A 17191-nucleotide genomic window follows, 5' to 3' on the forward strand; every position below is an offset into this window, starting at 1 on the left:
TTGCGGGTTTCACACATATATGGCTTCAGTTGAATTTTTAGTTTGCAGACGTAGTACAAATGTAAAACACATTTTGTTATTTGATAGTTGGCTATTCAGCTGTTAATCAGTAAAAAAAGTTTTTTGATCTGTTTTGTGGTTTTCGTTTGGCGTTCGTTGAAAAATGGAAAATCAAAAGGAACATTTTCGTCATATTTTGCTTTTTTATTTCCGCAAAGGGAAAACGCATCGCAAGCTCATAAAAAGTTATGTGCTGTTTATGGTGACGAAGCCTTAAAAGAACGGCAGTGTCAAAATTGGTTTGCCAAATTTCGTTCTGGTGATTTTTCACTCAAAGATGAAAAACGCTCTGGTCGTCCAGTTGAAGTTGATGACGCCCTAATCAAAGCAATAATCAATTCAGACTGTCACAGTACAACACGTGAGATTGCAGAGAAGCTTCATGTATCACATACATGCATTGAAAATCACTTAAAACAACTTAGCTATGTTCAAAAACTTGATACATGGGTTCCTCACGAACTGAAAGAATCACAGTTAACGCAACGCATTAGCAGCTGCAATTTGCTAAAGAAACGTAATGAAAATGATCCATTTTTAAAACGACTGATAACTGGCGATGAAAAATGGGTTGTTTACAACAATATGAAGCGGAAAAGATCGTGGAGCAGGCCAGGTGAACCAACTCAAACAACATCAAAAGCTGATATTCATCAAAAGAAGGTTTTGTTATCAGTTTGGTGGGATTACAAAGGAATTGTCTACTTTGAACTCTTACCACCCAACCGAACGATCAATTCTGATGTCTACATTGAACAACTAACGAAATTAAACAATGCAGTTGAAGAAAAGCGGCCCGAATTGACAAATCGAAAAGGTGTTGTATTCCATCATGACAATGCAAGGCCACACACATCTTTGGTCACTCGGCAAAAATTAATGGAGCTTGGTTGGGATGTTTTGCCACATCCACCATATAGTCCTGACCTTGCACCATCTGATTACTTTTTGTTTCGATCTTTACAAAACTCCTTGAATGGTAAAAATTTCAATAATGATGATGATGTCAAATCGTACCTGATTCAGTTTTTTGCTAATAAAAACCAGAAGTTTTTTGAACGTGGGATTATGATGCTGCCTGAAAGATGGCAAAAGGTCATTGATCAAAATGGGCAATACATTACAGAATAAAGTTATTTAGTTCCATGAAAAAATTGTCTTTTTCTTTTAAAAATCCACAATTACTTACTTGCCGACCCAATATATTGAAGAGCATTCACTTTTCTCATAGAACTTACAGTTCAGATGAAGAAACTCATATTAATCATGAAAATGTAAATCTTTAAACATTGTGGTAAAAACATAAAATTTACCATCTTAATAATTTTAAAGTATATTGTTCAGTAGTGTTAACTATATTCACATTATTATGCAACAGATCTCTAAAACTTTTTCATCTTGCAAAACTGAAACTCTGTTACACACTAAATTCATTTGCCCCTCCCTCCAACTCTTGGTAACCACCCTTCTACTTTCTTGTCTATACAAATTTGACTTCTCTAGGTACCTCAAATAAGTGGAATCATACAATCTTTTCTTTTTGTGATTGGATAATTTCACTTAGCATAATGTCCTCAAGATTCACCCGTGTTGCAGTATGTGACAGAATTTCTTTCTGCATAAAGCAATTACTAAGCATGGATTAACAGCTCAGTTGTCCCCACATTTTAGGGAAAGCCCGTGTAAGACCTGAGACCCTTTTATTGCAAGGGGTGAAAATCCAAGTCAGGTAGTCACACCCTGATTGCAGCAGAGGGACCTGGAGAACCTGGCAGTTGCGTTTCCTACTTGTCAATCTCACTTCCACTGCATTTAGTTCTGAAGAGTGACTCTGTTTGCAAATATCTGTTGGTGAAAAGTTGTATTGTCCAATACAATCACCACTGGTCAGAAATGGGTACTGAGCATTTGAAATAGGTCTAGTCTGACTTGGGATGTACTGTAAATCTAACATACACATGAAATTTCCAAAATTCCAGAAAAAGAATGTAAATTATCTCAATAATCATTTCTTTGATGTCACATGTTGAAGTAATAATATTTTGGAAATGTTAGGCTAAATATGTTAATGAAACGAACTTATCCTGCTTCATTTTGCCTCTTTAATTTTCTTTTCTTTTTATCTAAAATTTTACATATGTTTCCTTTTTCCCGATTGACCCTCCTCCCCCAGCAAGCCCCCACCGCTCCAGTTTTCTGTGTCCATTGGTTATGCTAATATGCATGCATACAAGTTCTTTGGTTGCTCTCTAACCTCTTCTCCCCTTCCATTTGTCTCTGGATCTATTATTGTTCATCAAATTATGTTGATCACTAGAGGCCCGGTGCATGAAATTTGTGCACAAGGGGAGGGGGTGGTGGTGTCCCTCACCCCAGCCTGCACCCTCTCCAATCTGGGACCCCCCACAGGATGTCTGACTGCCCATTTAGGCCCGGTGGGATCAGGCATAAACAGGCAGTCAGACGTCCCTCTCACAATCCAGGACTGCTGGCTCCCAACTGCTCACTTGCTTGCCTTCCTGATTGCCCCTAACCGCTTCTGCCTGCCAGCCTGATCACCCCCTAACCACTCCCATGCCAGCCTGATTGATATCTAACTGCACCCCTGCCAGCCTGTTTGCCCCCAACTTTCCTCCTCTGTCGGCCTGGTCACCCCTAACTGCCCTCCCCTGCAGGGTTGATCATCCCCAACTTCCCTCCCTTGCAGTCCTGATGCCTCCCAACTGCCCTCCCCTGCTGGCCATCTTGTGGTGGCCATCTTGTGTCCACATGGGGGCAGGATCTTTGACCACATGGGGGCAGCCATCTTGTGTGTTGGAGTGATGGTCAATCTGCATATTATTCTTTTATTAGATAGGATAGAGGCCTGGTGCACAATTGGGGGCCAGCTGGTTTGCCCGGAAGGGTGTCCCAGATCAGGATGGGGATTCCCTTGAGGGGTGGGGCAGCCTGGGTGAGGGGCTTGTGGTGGTTTGCAGGCCAGCCACTCCCCCTGGAGACCCAAGCAGAGGCCCTGGTATCTGGGATTTACTTACCTTCTACAATAGAAACTTAGTAGCCTGGAGAGGAGCTAAGCCTCCTGCTCACTCCATGGCTGCCGCCATTTCTTTTGGATTTGTTTGTCTTCTGTAATTGAAACTTTGTAGCCTTGAGTGGAGGCCTAGGCTAGCAAGAGCAGGCAGAAAGCTTGGCTTCTTCTGTTGCCTAGGAAACCCAAGCCTCTCTCCTGCTCTCTGTGGCTGTAGCCATCTTGGTTGAGTTTATTTGCATACTTGCTCTGATTGGCTGGTGAGTATAATGGAGTGATGGTTAATTTGCATATTACTCTTTTATTAGGTAGGATTATATCCCACAAATAAGTGAGATTACATGATATTTATCTTTCTCTGACTGGCTTATTTCGCTGAGCATAATAAGAGGCCTCTCTTAGAAAAGCTTCAATTTCCTTCCATGCTCTCTAGTTCCACCCCTGCTGTTGCAAATGGTAAAAGTTCCTTCTTTTTTATAGTGGCATAGTATTCCATTGTGTAGATGTCCCACAGTTTTTGAATCCACTCATCTGCTGATGGGCATGTAGGCTGTTTCCAAATCTTAGCTATTATAAATTGTGCTGCTATGAACATAGGGGTGCATATATACTTTCTGATTGGTGTTTCTAGTTTCTTGGGATATATTCCTAGAAGTGGGATCATTGGGTCAAATGGGAGTTCCATTTTTAACTTTTTTTTTTTAAATATATTTTATTGATTTTGTACAGAGAGGAAGGGAGAGAGATAGAGAGCTAGAAACATCGATGAGAGAGAGAGTCATCGACCAGCTGCCTCTTGCACACCCCCTATTGGGGATATGCCCGCAACCAAGGTACATGCCCTTGACGGGAATCAAACCCGGGACCTTTCAGTCCCCAAGCCGACGCTCTATCCATTGAGCCAAACCGGTCTCGGCCATTTTTAACTTTTTGAGGAAACTCTGTACTGTTCTCCACAGTGGCTGCACCAGTCTGCATTCCCACCAGCGGTGCACGAGGGTTCCTTTTTCTCCACATCCTCGCCAGCACTTGTTATTGACTTGAATAAGACAAAGAAATCATTTTACCTTTTAAATGGTGCCATTAGAAAATTTTAAATTACATGTGTCTCCCATTATATTTCTATTGGAAGGTGCTATTCAGGACCATTTGACTCTAAGCCATTTTGAATTGTTGGTACTGAGAAAAAGGCCTCTGTTAGAAAAGCTTCAATATCCTTCAATCTTGCTTCAAACAATGAGTTCTACTCAAGCCTGTCTTCTATTTCTTGTTTGGGGTAGAGGAGAGGGGCACACTGAAGCCACAAAAAGGAGGCAAAGGCCCTGGCAGTCTAGGTTGGGAGATTCACAGTAGGAGACATTCCCTAGCTGCTTTTCCACAATATGATGACAGCAAATTTTACCTTTTGTGTTTGTAATGACTAATTAGGTTTCTTTTCGGAAGTTACAGAAATCTAACTTGAATCTTATGCAAAAATATTGATTTATGTGCACCTAAAAGTTCAAAGATGCTCTGCTTTGGGCAGACTGGGATCTAGGAGTGCACTCACTGCTGTCTCTCTCAGTTCGGCCTTCCTCTTGCACTCAGCCCAGCCAGACGCCTCTCTGTGGTGGTCCCTAGCCGCTCCAGACTGGTATCATCCCTATATCACAAATCCAGCAGCAAGAGATCTTTTCCTTTCCCCTATTTGCTTCTATAAAAATCTGAAATGTGTCTCAGTGGTCTGGTGTGGGTCACCATGCCCATTCCTGAATCAACAGCTGTGGTCCATGAGATGAAGATTCTGGGTGACTAGTCATGGGTGTGGGTCCAGACACAGAGGGGGAGCTGAAGGGGAACTAGCACTGCCTGAATGTATGTTCTGAAAGAGGAAAAGGGATTTAGGGGCTGTGACCAGAAAAGGGGAAAATGGATATAGGGCAGGTGACAGACGCTAAGAATGCTCAAGACGTCTGCCGCTGCTGAACGGAGTCAGGGGGGTGGGAGAGACAGCCTTCACAGTGCACTGGCAAGTTTCTGAACACTTAAACATGCTCTTCTTGCAAGTTCTACCTTTTATCAAAATCAGGTTGCAATAGTTGCCAATCCCCGTCTCCCATGAATGAAAGTGCACTTCAGGCATAGACTCAGGTAACCTAGATCTCTCTCTCCTATCTTTAGCTAAAGGGATGCCAAACCCATATGACAGCTGGCTAATCTAGCTTCAAAAAGCATATGATCTTCTCAATGGATGTTTGATGTTTTACAACACGGATGGCAACAACAGTAACTGAAACTCTCCTACTGTAAATCCTTTCACTATATTTTGGCCATCTTAGTACTGTCGACAATAACTTTTTAAAAAATACATACTTTTAAAATTGATTTTAGAGAAGAAGGAAAAGGGAGATAGAGAGAGGAACATCAATGATAAGAGAGAATCTTACTGGGGATTGAGACTGCAACCGGGTAAGTGCCCTGATTGGGAATTGAACCTTGACCTTCTGGTTCAGAGGTTGATGCTTCACCTCTGAGCCATGGAGGCTGAGCAACAATAGCTTTATATCATCTTTTACATGGAATCGGAATACTTCGGCATGCCCTTAATAGTGTGCTGTGATTCTATTTTCTCCTTTTTTAGTAACCAACCCTGGTTGTCTTTTCTTGCAGAAATCCTTTATCTAGGGATCTTTTCCAGGCACCTCTACCTCTTCAATAGAACACGCCTACAGAACTCCCATGTCTCCGGGAGAGAGCTACAGCTACAGTCACCAGACAAGGCAGATGTCGGAGAAGTAAACCGGGCATAGAATCTCAACTCCAGGGCCGCACATACACATTTCCACATGTTTGGAGAAAGGAAAAGTTCAAAACCACATCAAACACACTCTGTGACCACTGGATATAAATATTACAAACAAACAAAATCAGCATGTAATGTGTACTTTAATTTGCTGACAGATATTTAAAAAATTAACATCAGAATGAATGACAAATGCCAACACCACAACAAAACCTTTAACCCAGAGAAAAACAGCTCACAATCAAAGCCGCCTGGCCTCTAATTAGCCCACAGCATCCCTGAAACAAGAGGCCAAAATAAAATAAACTGCCAGCATGGAGAAACTGTGCAGGGGGGAGGGAGAGCAGGAACAAAAAAATTAAGGCTCTCCACAACGTACTGAAAGTGACTATTGTTTGAAGCCTGCTTTACTGGCGTGGGGTGGCGTGGGCAGAAGACTGCTGCTCAGACATAAAGTATGTAGATGCCGTCTAACTCCACACTTATGTTTTAAATATTCTTTTACACTGCAGACTAAGTCACTTCAGAGACAATTTAACGTTTTAAGGAGGATTGACTGGCATTTATACAACACCTGGTTTGCACCTAGCATCACCCTAAGCGACTTCCCCAGTGACTAGGTGTTGGGGTTCCCAGCCTGATGGCTAGCAGACTTGGGCAGTCCCGGCCACTCCACCAGGAGCCTGACCAACCTAGGCTTTACATTTGTGAATTGAAGAGACACGCCCAGCATCCACACGAGTGGAGAGTGTTTCCGGGGCACCTGCTGCTCAGAAAGCACAGGCTGCGTGTGCAGGGGGCGTGGCCTGGGGCGCCTGCCTAGGGGTGGGCTTCACAGCTGGCTCCATAAGAGCTTGTTAGGTTTGTTGTTCTGCTTTTTGTTTTTGTTTTTCTCTTCCACTTTCACAGCAGCAGTAGGATTCTGGATTCCCTCCTTGTGGCTGAACAACTCCAGGCACCACATAACAACTATGACATGTATACTTCTTGGATGGATTTCCTTCAGAAGCAAACATGCTTCTTTCTCAGAATATCCCAGCGAATGTCTCCTCACACCTCCTTCAGGGTTTCTGAACCACTGCGTGCAGACGGGGCCGGGGCCACACTCGCCCTGGAGTCAGGGGTGGAAATGACTTCCCTAAGGTGCGGGGCTTCTTGCACGGGAGTGGTATGTGGAGGCCAACTGGGCCCTCAGGAAAGAGTGAAGGAGGATGGCAGGTGGGGACAAACAACCATGTCCCTACCCCACAGAAAGTTAACCTGAGGACACACCCTCTCCTGGCCCTCAGACAGGCATCTGCCTACGGAGACGTCCTGGAACCATAGCTGAGCAAAGACGGCAATGGCCATGACCGTTACCAGTACGTGTCAGCTTACCTCCTAGAGCACAAGCAACTTGGAAGCAAAATCACTTACTTTTTATTGCATGTGGGAGATGCCTGGGCCTGAGCTTGTACTGGGCTGCACGGTCCAGGAGAAGGCAATTGTTTAGGGAAGATTCAAAGATGGCAAATGGCAACCATCCCTCCCCCTGTTTGCTTTTAGTCCCTTGGGATTTGCATTGTGTATACACAAGTGCATATATAAAACTCCAAAGCAAATCCATTTCTGTATTTAGGATTTTAAAAAGCTCACCATATGCCAGAAACTGGTTGGAGCCTGGAGCTTGGCACTGCAGACAGAGTTCGCAGTTTGTAGGCTTTGAAGTAAAAGTTTTCCCCTCCTGTTTTACTAGCAATGAAAAGAATTTTAAAGGAAAAGCACCGGCGCTGGTGAGGAGTATTTTTCCATGGTGAACGATGTAATGTCTTTCGGTATAATCCTCTATTTAGAAAGCTAGATGCCTTAAAGCAGTCACTGGCACTGCCAGTCGTGTCTTACATAACCACCTCTCATGAGAAATATGTGGGTTGTGAATGTTTTAAATATACCATGTTCTCCTATAACTCCCAGAACTGGCTTACACTGTCATGCAGTAATACGCTAGGTGTTTTAGAGCAGTGGTTCTCAAATTTAAGGGAAGCATAGCCTGGAGAGTTATTAAAAATCAGAGGTGGGGATCCTATACCCTATAGATTCTGATTCTCTGTGTGTGTGTATGTGTGTGTGTGTGTGTGTGTGTTCTGTTTTGTAGCTATGTATTTTTTTGTGGTGGAGGGTAGTTTGTCATTTAACAAGCAACCCAGATGATTCAGATGTGGGTGGTCAATAGAGGTTAAAGAGAAATATCACATCTAGAACCTATAAAAAATTACAATTCTATGGCCAACAAGAGTAATATTTCTATTTATAAAAATTTGAAAATAATTGATCACTCCAGGGAAAATAAGAGTCTGCTTGTTATACATTTGCCACAGGTTATCTTGTTATATCCTGTAAGGTAATCAGGGTGGGTGGTATTATTTTGACTTTGCTGATAAGGAACTTAATGCAGTTTAAATGATATAAAGCTAGTTGGGACACGTCGCTTGAGTTTTAAACAGCCAAATAAGATGGCATCTCCTCAGACACTCCTAAAGTGCAAAGCTCTGAGAAATGACATGAAGGAAATAAAGCATATTTCCTGATCCAGTTTTAAGTCAAGGTCTCCTCATCTCCCTAATTCAAAGCTCTACTTCAGCAGACAACTTTGTCGTTCACCTTCAAGCACTGGCTTTGGGAACCCAACATGGAAAAGCTTGTTACCTATAGTTTTGCTCTTGGCAGAAAGAAAAACAAATGCTCCCCTATTACAGGTAAACATCATCACACATTTTTCCCCAGCTGAGAACTTTGGTGTTATCCCAAGGATAGACATAATCTGAGTTTTTATTTCACTTTAGACCTGGCTTAGGACTAGAAAAAATGGAAAAACAGGGTATTCCTTAAAATCCCACAAATGTTGCCTATTTTCAGGAGAAAAAGTAAACATGACTTTTTTTTTAATTTCAGTAACTTTCCCTGGGACTTCCTGGCTCCTTGTCTGGTTATGTTTCACCCACCATACCTTGAGGTGCTTTAGGGAAGATAGAGACTCTGACAATGGAAAATCACTCTCCTTGTACAGCCTCCTTCCCTCTGCCTTCGGGGAAAACCTGCCTTCCCCCTCGTGAGAAAAACTCCAAATACAATGAATGAGACAAAGAAATATTTAATCAAATTAGCTTAGGAAACCCCAACAGAAACAATGCTTCTTTTCAGCAGTTGATGATGTTATGAATAGACAACGTCTGGTGTGTTAGCCTGTCTCCGGCTCGGGGGTGAGAAATGCCCTTTGCCATCAGACACTAGCTTCATTCTAGAGCTCAAAGGAACCATATTTATTTGCCAAAGACATACTGCTTCATAAGCTACAAAAATGATTTATAAAAGTAACTAGAAACATTCTTAAAATAATGATCATGATGATGGTGGTGGTGATGATAAAGCAGTCTTTTTTCCTCCCTCCTAAGCACTCACTTAGCTCAGCTGCTATCAACAAAATATCACAGACTGGGTGACTTATCAGTAACAGATTCATTTCTCACATTACTGGAGGCTGGAAGTCTGATATTAGGATTCTAGCAAAGGCCCTCTTCCAGGCTGCAGACATCCAACTTCTCCTTGTATCTTTGCATGGCGGAAAATGAGTGAGCTAGTCCCTGGTCTCTTCTTGTCAGACCACTAACCCCCTTTATGACCTAATTACTCCTGACGATCCTACCTCCAAATATGCCACCTTGGGGATAGGACCTCAATATATGAATTTAAAGGACACAAACATGTATTCCATAACATCAACCTAGAACCACAGGGATGAACCTGGCGTGGGCATATTTTCAACAGTTCCCCAAAGAAGTCAACTCTTCTTTCTGATTACACCTGGGCCCAATCTCCCCACCCCACCCCCCTTTATTTCCCCTGAGAAAGCAGAAAATTAGACTTCAGGCTAGCTTTAGCCACTCCACCGATTTGATTTTTGAAGTATAAAAAATGTTTTTAGCCTTGACTGGTCATGTCTGGGTTGCAGGCTCAAACCCAGGAGGCAGCCAATCCATGTTTCTTTTTCTCTCATTGATGTTTCTCTCCCTCCTTCTCTCTCTCTCTCTCTCTCTCTCTTAAAAAAATCAATTAAAAAATCTTAAATTTTTTTTTTAATATTTCTCTACCACTTTTCTTTTTAGAAATATATTCTATTGATTTTTTACAGAGAGGAAGAGAGAGGGATTGAGAAATATAGAAACATCGATGAGAGAAAATCATCGACCAGCTGCCTCTTGCACACCCCCTACTGGGGATGTGCCCGCAACCAAGGTACATGCCCTTGACCAGAATCGAACCTGGGACCTTTCAATCCGCAGGCCGACGCTCTATCCACTGAGCCAAACCGGTTTCGGCTTCTCTACCACTTTTCAAAGAATAAACAAACTATTGGGTATCAGATACCAAGTAAAATATTCCTAAAGTTGGTTCTGAGGTTATTTTCTGAAACCCTGTCCCCAATCTGAACTTTTCCAGAGAAAGACTGCAGATAATAAAGGGCTCTTTAAAAACAGACAGTGGATTACCGACTAAGAAATCCCATGACACGGAGACTACATTAATCATCTCATTCAGTGAAAGCCTCACTCTCAGTCAGTCATGTTTGATTTCAAAACATCACCTGCCTCATGAAAACAAACCAACCAACAAAAAAGTTAAATGACATGATATAAGTAAAAAATTAAATGTTTTTATACTGAAATGACAGATGATTTAATGTACAATTTCTTTGCTTTTGGATGGTAGAAATAGCTCATTAAATGTATTCAAAACGTCTCCAACTATGGAAATTTCACTATTAAGACTAGCCTTCAAACCACTCAGACCAGCATGCAACTTGGATAGTGAAAATGTGGCATTTTAATGACTGCATGGCAGATGTGGTCCCTACACTTTGAAAGTCAGCCTCTTGATGGGAGCGTGGATCAGCCTGAGTGTCTCTCTGGTTTGGCACTGGGAGCAGCTTTTAAAGGACCTGGCTTTATTAGCCAGTCACATATCAACTGAGTCCATCCTGTCAGCTGTCACTGTCTTCTAATTTAGAAAACTACCTATAGCAATCAGCTGCAGTCCCTTTTATTGTCCTGCAAGTAAAATTCCCAAATAAAATATTCATCAGACCTCACCCACCCTTAACTAGAAGGGAGGGAACCCAATGCAGATATCTAGACACTGACAACTTACCAAGTGACTATCATTGGTGTAAATACTTTTCTTGACTTGCTTTTTGGGGACAAACCACGTTGTATAAAAATATAATTGTTTTCCTTAAATGTACACAAAGTCTGTTTGCTGGGAAATGCTCCTTTTGCTATACAACAGTCTCCTTGATCCATTCACTGCTCTGTAATTTCCTCTGTCACTTGGATTTAAAAAAGAATGTATATGTGTTTGTGTTTGTTCTTTACAGAAAGCAAGGATGCATTAGGAATACAGGAGCCCACTCCAGTGGGAAATGTCTGAACCTCTGAACATTCTCTCACAAAGGCAGCCCGCCGGGCACCCTGCGGTGCATCAGCCCATTGATTTACCAATTGAAAGAGACAAGCAATGCCATCTTTAGATTATTTTACATGAAACAGCTGTTGGACATGTACCTGGACTGGGGCAGACCCAGGAGTTTTGGTTCATTTCTGCAGAGTAAGCGAGGCAAAGATTATAGCAGCCAGGTGTGCCATGCACAGGCCTGCCCCTAAAATACGCATTCCTGAGCCAGGAACACCAGTGGGTACAGAGGAAGCCCCTGACCCACAGTCCTTTTCCTCCTACCCTTGGTCCTGTCCTACAGCACCAGCATCCTCAGGCAAAGGTGTGTGCACCCCAGTGTTAACATCCAAGGGGCTCAGTGCACACACTCTGCAAGTACTAGTAGCAGCCCCTGGGCCCAGAGGTGTTCACACTGGCCTGGATCTGGGGATCGAACCAGATAGGTGTGGGAAGTGGGCTTTGGTTATTTGGGAAAGAAACTCCGAGTCCTAAGGGAATAGATTAGTCCTAAGGGAATAGAAGTGGGAGTGTTGGCTCTGGGCCTGGAGAAAGTTTAGAACCTGGGATTGTCAAACTTCTCTCCAGACCCCATACTGTGGGATTCTAAGATTACTGATGGCTCAATCTCCAACAATGGACAATGAAAATAAATAGAAAAGAATATGTGGGGGGGAAAAAAAGGAAACAAGTGTAAAAATCTTCTATCTTAGCCTCTTTAGTTCAAGAGATAAATAATGAAATATTCTGACTAATTAATGATCTTTTTAATAGAGATATTAGATTTATCTTTCACAGGTGACTATTTATTAACTAAGCAGAGTATAAATGTACACTTAACATCAAAACAAAAATCGACATATTCATTGGATTATGAGCAACACCAAGTATCTCTAGTTTTCCAAGAGCCATGAATTGTACACATCAGAATTGTGTGTAATTCACACAGAATTCATTACAGAAATGTGGACATGCTGGGTAGGTCAGAGGATTTAGGTTGATAATGTTCACAACAGTTAAAATTTCAAATGCCATTTCTGTGGACTGGACAACCTCTTCCAGGTGCTTTGATTTTTTTCTCCTCTTGATACATTTCTATGGCAGGAGGCAACACTGACTCTCCTGAAGTTCATCATTGTCACGAGACACGGAAAGCCCACACAAAGAAAAGGATCATTTCACAAGACACAGGAAGTCCACTCACAGTTAGTAGCACTGACCTGTCCTTTCATATCGGGAGCAATAGGAATGGTGGGCCAGATGGTTGAGTAGATGCCAAAAAACACCAGCCAGATCAGCATGCTCCCCCAGACAGCCAGGTGACTGAACTGCAGAAGAAAACACACACTCAGGCAGGGCCGCCCCACTGGCATGGGAGAGCCATCCGACTCTACCAGCTGCACAGACTCTGTGTCCAAGCCAGCCTTCCTTATGGGAAGAATCTGACAACTCTGGAGTCATTGGAGAATTCAAGCTCCTATTTCCTTATCTCCAAAAGACTAACAATGAGTTCAAGAGACTAGTGGCTCCAAACTACCCTGAAGATGGAGGTGATTTGGCCTCCACAGCTGATCTTCCTCTACATCCACCCACAGTATTAGAAGGCCCGTCTCATTCCTCACCAGCTGCTCCAACATGGAGCTATATAAAACAAGGTCTCATTAGTTTGGTAACAGAACACTGAATATACAAAACAATATGTATGTGTTTGTGTTTGTTTATCATTTTGTGATATTGTTCTTTTCATTTTCCAAATACTGTAACTTTTAAAAGAAATCTGTAATGGATATCACATCTTATGACGCCCCTTTAACCATCTACTGAGTTGTGAATTATTTGTTATTTGTCCTCTTAATATCATGATAGTCAATGGATACATGGAACAGACTGACAGGTGTCAGAAGTGAGGGTGGGGGGAGGGGACTGGATGAAAAAAGGTGAACGGATTAAGCAAAAAACATATATATGAAACACAGACACAGGCAACACTGTGTTGATAGCCAGAGGGAAAAGGAAGCGGTGAGGGTAGGTGCAGGGATAAATGGAAACGGAAAGAGACTTTGCTCGGGGCAGTGGGTGCATGGCACAGCATGCTGATCCTGTTCTGCTGAGTTACACATTTGAAACCTGTGTGATTTTGTGAACCAATGTCACCCCAATAAGCACTTCTTACTACCTCCTCCTTTAAAGTCTCAGGCTAACCCACCATCCCTCTCACCTGGATTAACTGCCATTGTTTCTTAAGAGATCCCCTGTTTCCACATTAATCTCCCACCCCTTCCCCATTATCTCAGCACAGAGTTAGGAGCCTATTTAAACAGCAGTGGCAGACAATCCTGAGACTAGTGGTATAATGTCCAAACACGGGAAATAAACAGAATGTCTGAAATGGGATCTAATTAAACAAGTGATGGAATATTGGAAAGATTTCATACTCTAATAATGAACATATACTACAAAAGATATAAAATATTTGTAATTTATTTTTAAGTGAAAAAGATGACAAAGCTCTATGTTCTGTAATACATTATCTTTTAAAAACACATAAACAAAGTCTAGAAAGTCATATGGCAAAGTGGTCATATATCTCTTGGTAGTAAAGTTACAGAAATTAAAATTCTCCTTTTTGGCAAATGTGCCCTGATAAAATCAAACCACATTTTTACATGCAAAATAAAATAAGACAGTTGGACATTGCTTACTGTTTTTCCAGGGCTTAAAAAGAGTATCATACCAGGAACAATATCTAGAGTAAATAGAGAAATAATTCTAGAGAAAACTTACTTTAGTCCAAGCTGTAGTCTCCAAACCAGCTTTCAGACAAACAGTGACAACAACATACTGTGAAAGAAAGGCATTTGGGAGACGTGTTACCTTCCTGCTTTCCAGGAGGCATTCCAAGTACCCTCCTGGAGGCAGTTCCTCCAAGGCAGCTGCACTGGGCAAGTGCCATCTAGGTGCTAATCCTCTAGGGGCTCCTTTTAGGGAATGCAGACAGATTTACTTCAAGAAAAGCCCTCATGTTAATGGTTGTTGTCTCACAAGTAATAGTCAATTTTGCTCTTTATTTAACTTGGAAGAATCGGGAGAAATCAGCTTCTTCACTGTCCCTTCCTCCCCTTGTTCCCTTCCCCTCTCCCCCCACACAGGTAGACCTGGAATGGTCATTTAAAGAACGGGGAAATTTATTCATCATTGTCCAGAAACCGTGACCCTGCTTAATCTTCACCAGAAAATGAGGTCAGCATTTCACAACCATTCTGAGCTTTAAGGACTCTAAAATATATAGTTTAAACATCTGAAATAAATGATAATGAGAACAGCTTTATATAAAGGGTTTTGAGAAGCAGAGTCCACACCTGTGCTATTTAAGAATGGCTCAGTACACAGAGAAATAAACTTACCGTGTAAACAATATTTCCAACAAATAAATAGTCTGTGGCATGACCGTTGGCCAACGCAGTGTCTGAAAAACAAAGAAGTTATTACTAACTTCCGGAGGCCAGCACTGCAGTCTGTTTTATTCAGAATGTAAAAGCAAAACTTTAGAAATATTTGTCAACATATAAAGGAATTTCCAAAATTATCTCTGTGATTCTGAATTATTTTCTCCAAATGAAGCAAACAAAATAGAATTGTCTAATTCAAGTCAGCTAGCCTAATGTGAAAATGCTGTGTTTTTTTTTTATCCAGAGGAATCAAAGCCTATTTTAAGATTGGGAATGGTTTCTTTGGATGGCACAGATGATGGCCTATCTCCGTTTATTTTGTTTTATGCTCAAATTTAGACCTATGGCTTACTGGCCAAGTATATAGAAGTTTTGTGTTCAAATTTTCAACCCACACATAATTGGGCTCAGGGATTTACCCATCTGCTTGTTGAAGAATCCTATTAAAGAATTAAAATCTGCTTAGTTTTCTAAAACACTATAATAATCAAGGGTAGTCACAGGTAGAATCTGGTAATCCTGGAACCCTGCACCTAGCCAGGGCATGCCCTTCTTCCTAATTCTAGAGTAGGGAACATAAGTGTTATCCTAATAGAGGAGAGAGAGAGAAAGAGAGAGAGGGAGAGAGGGAGAGAGGAGATGAGCACAGAGTTTAAAAGGAGGTGGTAAAGAGAGACTAGAAGCTTAGGTAGGATTTCATGAAAAGGGAAGAAAGAGAACCCTAGCCTATTGGGCTCAGTGGATAGAGAATCGGCTCATAGACTGAAGGATGCCAGGTTTAATTCGGGTCAAAGGCACCTACTCTAGTTTTGGGCTCACTTGTAAGAGGCAACCAATCAATGCATTTATCTCACATTATCTCTCTCTGTCTCTCCCCCTCACTTCCATTCTCTCTAAAAATCAATGAAAAATATCCTTGAGTGAGGATTAAAAATAAAAGAGAAGGAAAAGGTTCAATAAATAAGGGAGAGGCTAAATTAACCAAGAAGGTAACAAGTCAATGTATTACCAAACAGCTATTCAAAACTGTGGGGGTATACTTTTTAGTAACTGGCCCTAAGATTGTTTTAATAATAAATGTGACATTTTATTTTAATTAATTTATTTTTTAAATGTATTTTTATTGAATTAGAGAGAAAGGGAGAGGGAAAGATAGAAACATCAATGATGATAGAGAATCTTTGATGGGCTGCCTCCTGCACACCCCCTACTGGGGATTGAGCCACAACCAGGCATATACCATTGACTGGAATTGAACCCAGGACCCTTCAGTCCATAGGCTGATCCTTTATCCATTGAGCCAAACCAGCGAGGGCTAAATGTGACATTTTAAAAGCATGCCTCAATAAAGAAACACTTGAAATTAGATAGGAGAACATTTATTTGATTCTAACGTAGATTATAGCCTTGAAAGAGGTAACATTATTCTTTCTTTATACAAAAAATATTTATTTGAAGTTTACTTTATGCCAGGAACTATTATGAGAACTGGGAAACAAGGTCCCTGCCTTCAAGTAGCTCACACTATAGTGAGGGAGCCAGAACATAAACACAAATACATGTGCAATAAAATGTCAGGTATAATCTATAGATATAAAAGCCTAAGCAACCGAATGACCGAATGATCAAACTACTGGTTGATTGGTTGCTATGATGCGCACTGACCACCAGGGGAAAGATGCTCAATGCAGGAGCTGCCCCTGGTGGTCAGTCTGCTCCCACAGCCAATCTCCCATGGCTGGCCAACCTCCCTTGGTCCCTTCCCCCTGCCCCCAGCCAGCCGTTCCCTCACCCCCAATTGGCCCTGATCACCAGCCAGGCCAAGGGACCCCAACCTTGCATGAATTTGTGCACTGGGCCTCTAGTAAGTTCTAAAAGAAATATAAGGCAGGATAATGGAACAGAGCATGACAAAGGCTGCTCTTTTAGATAAGGAGTTCAAGAAAAATCTTTTTGAGAAGGTAACATTTGAGCAGATCTGGGCAGTATGAAGGGGTGAGTTAAGTGAATATCTAAGGGGAGAGCTTCCAAGCAGAGAGAAATTGCAACAGTCTGAATATAGACACATAGATGAGCTCAAAGACCATCACAAAGGCCAGTTTGGCTGGTGAAACTCGGAAATACTTAGAAGGGGCAAATTAATGTAGGCCATGGCAAGGAGTTGAGGTTTTATCATTAACTAGAGGCCCAGTGCATGAATTCATGCACAGGTGGGGTCCTGAAGGGGGTGGGGAAACCAGGATGTAATCAGCCTCCGGGCGGTTGTTGGAAGCCACTTGGTGGCTACTTTTATATCCTTCCTTCTTTGTAGAGCATCTAGGGAGGGAAAGCAGCCATGGTGCCCACGGCCAACTTTCAAGAGGCCGGCAGCACTGTTGGAATTGTGCT

At 42.0% G+C, this 17191-nt stretch overlaps 1 protein-coding gene across 4 annotated transcripts in view; it reads right to left on the minus strand.

Moving 5' to 3' along the window:
• Positions 1–17191, minus strand: part of ATP8A2 (ATPase phospholipid transporting 8A2) — a 563643-nt gene that overhangs the window by 135522 nt on the left and 410930 nt on the right. For 2 of the 4 annotated variants that reach the window (XM_084878763.1, XM_084878760.1), the window contains 3 exons: positions 14759–14820; positions 14139–14195; positions 12575–12682 (listed from right to left, as the gene is read on the minus strand). In XM_084878763.1, coding sequence (XP_084734889.1) covers positions 12575–12682; positions 14139–14195; positions 14759–14820 — 227 coding nt within the window. The remainder of the gene's footprint in view (positions 1–12574; positions 12683–14138; positions 14196–14758; positions 14821–17191) is intronic. The other 2 variants (XM_084878761.1, XM_084878762.1) reach the window with 2 other exon arrangements.

This window comes from Pipistrellus hanaki (assembly GCF_964339955.1).
Source record: "Pipistrellus hanaki genome assembly, chromosome: 3".
NCBI classification, from domain to species: Eukaryota; Metazoa; Chordata; class Mammalia; order Chiroptera; family Vespertilionidae; genus Pipistrellus; species Pipistrellus hanaki.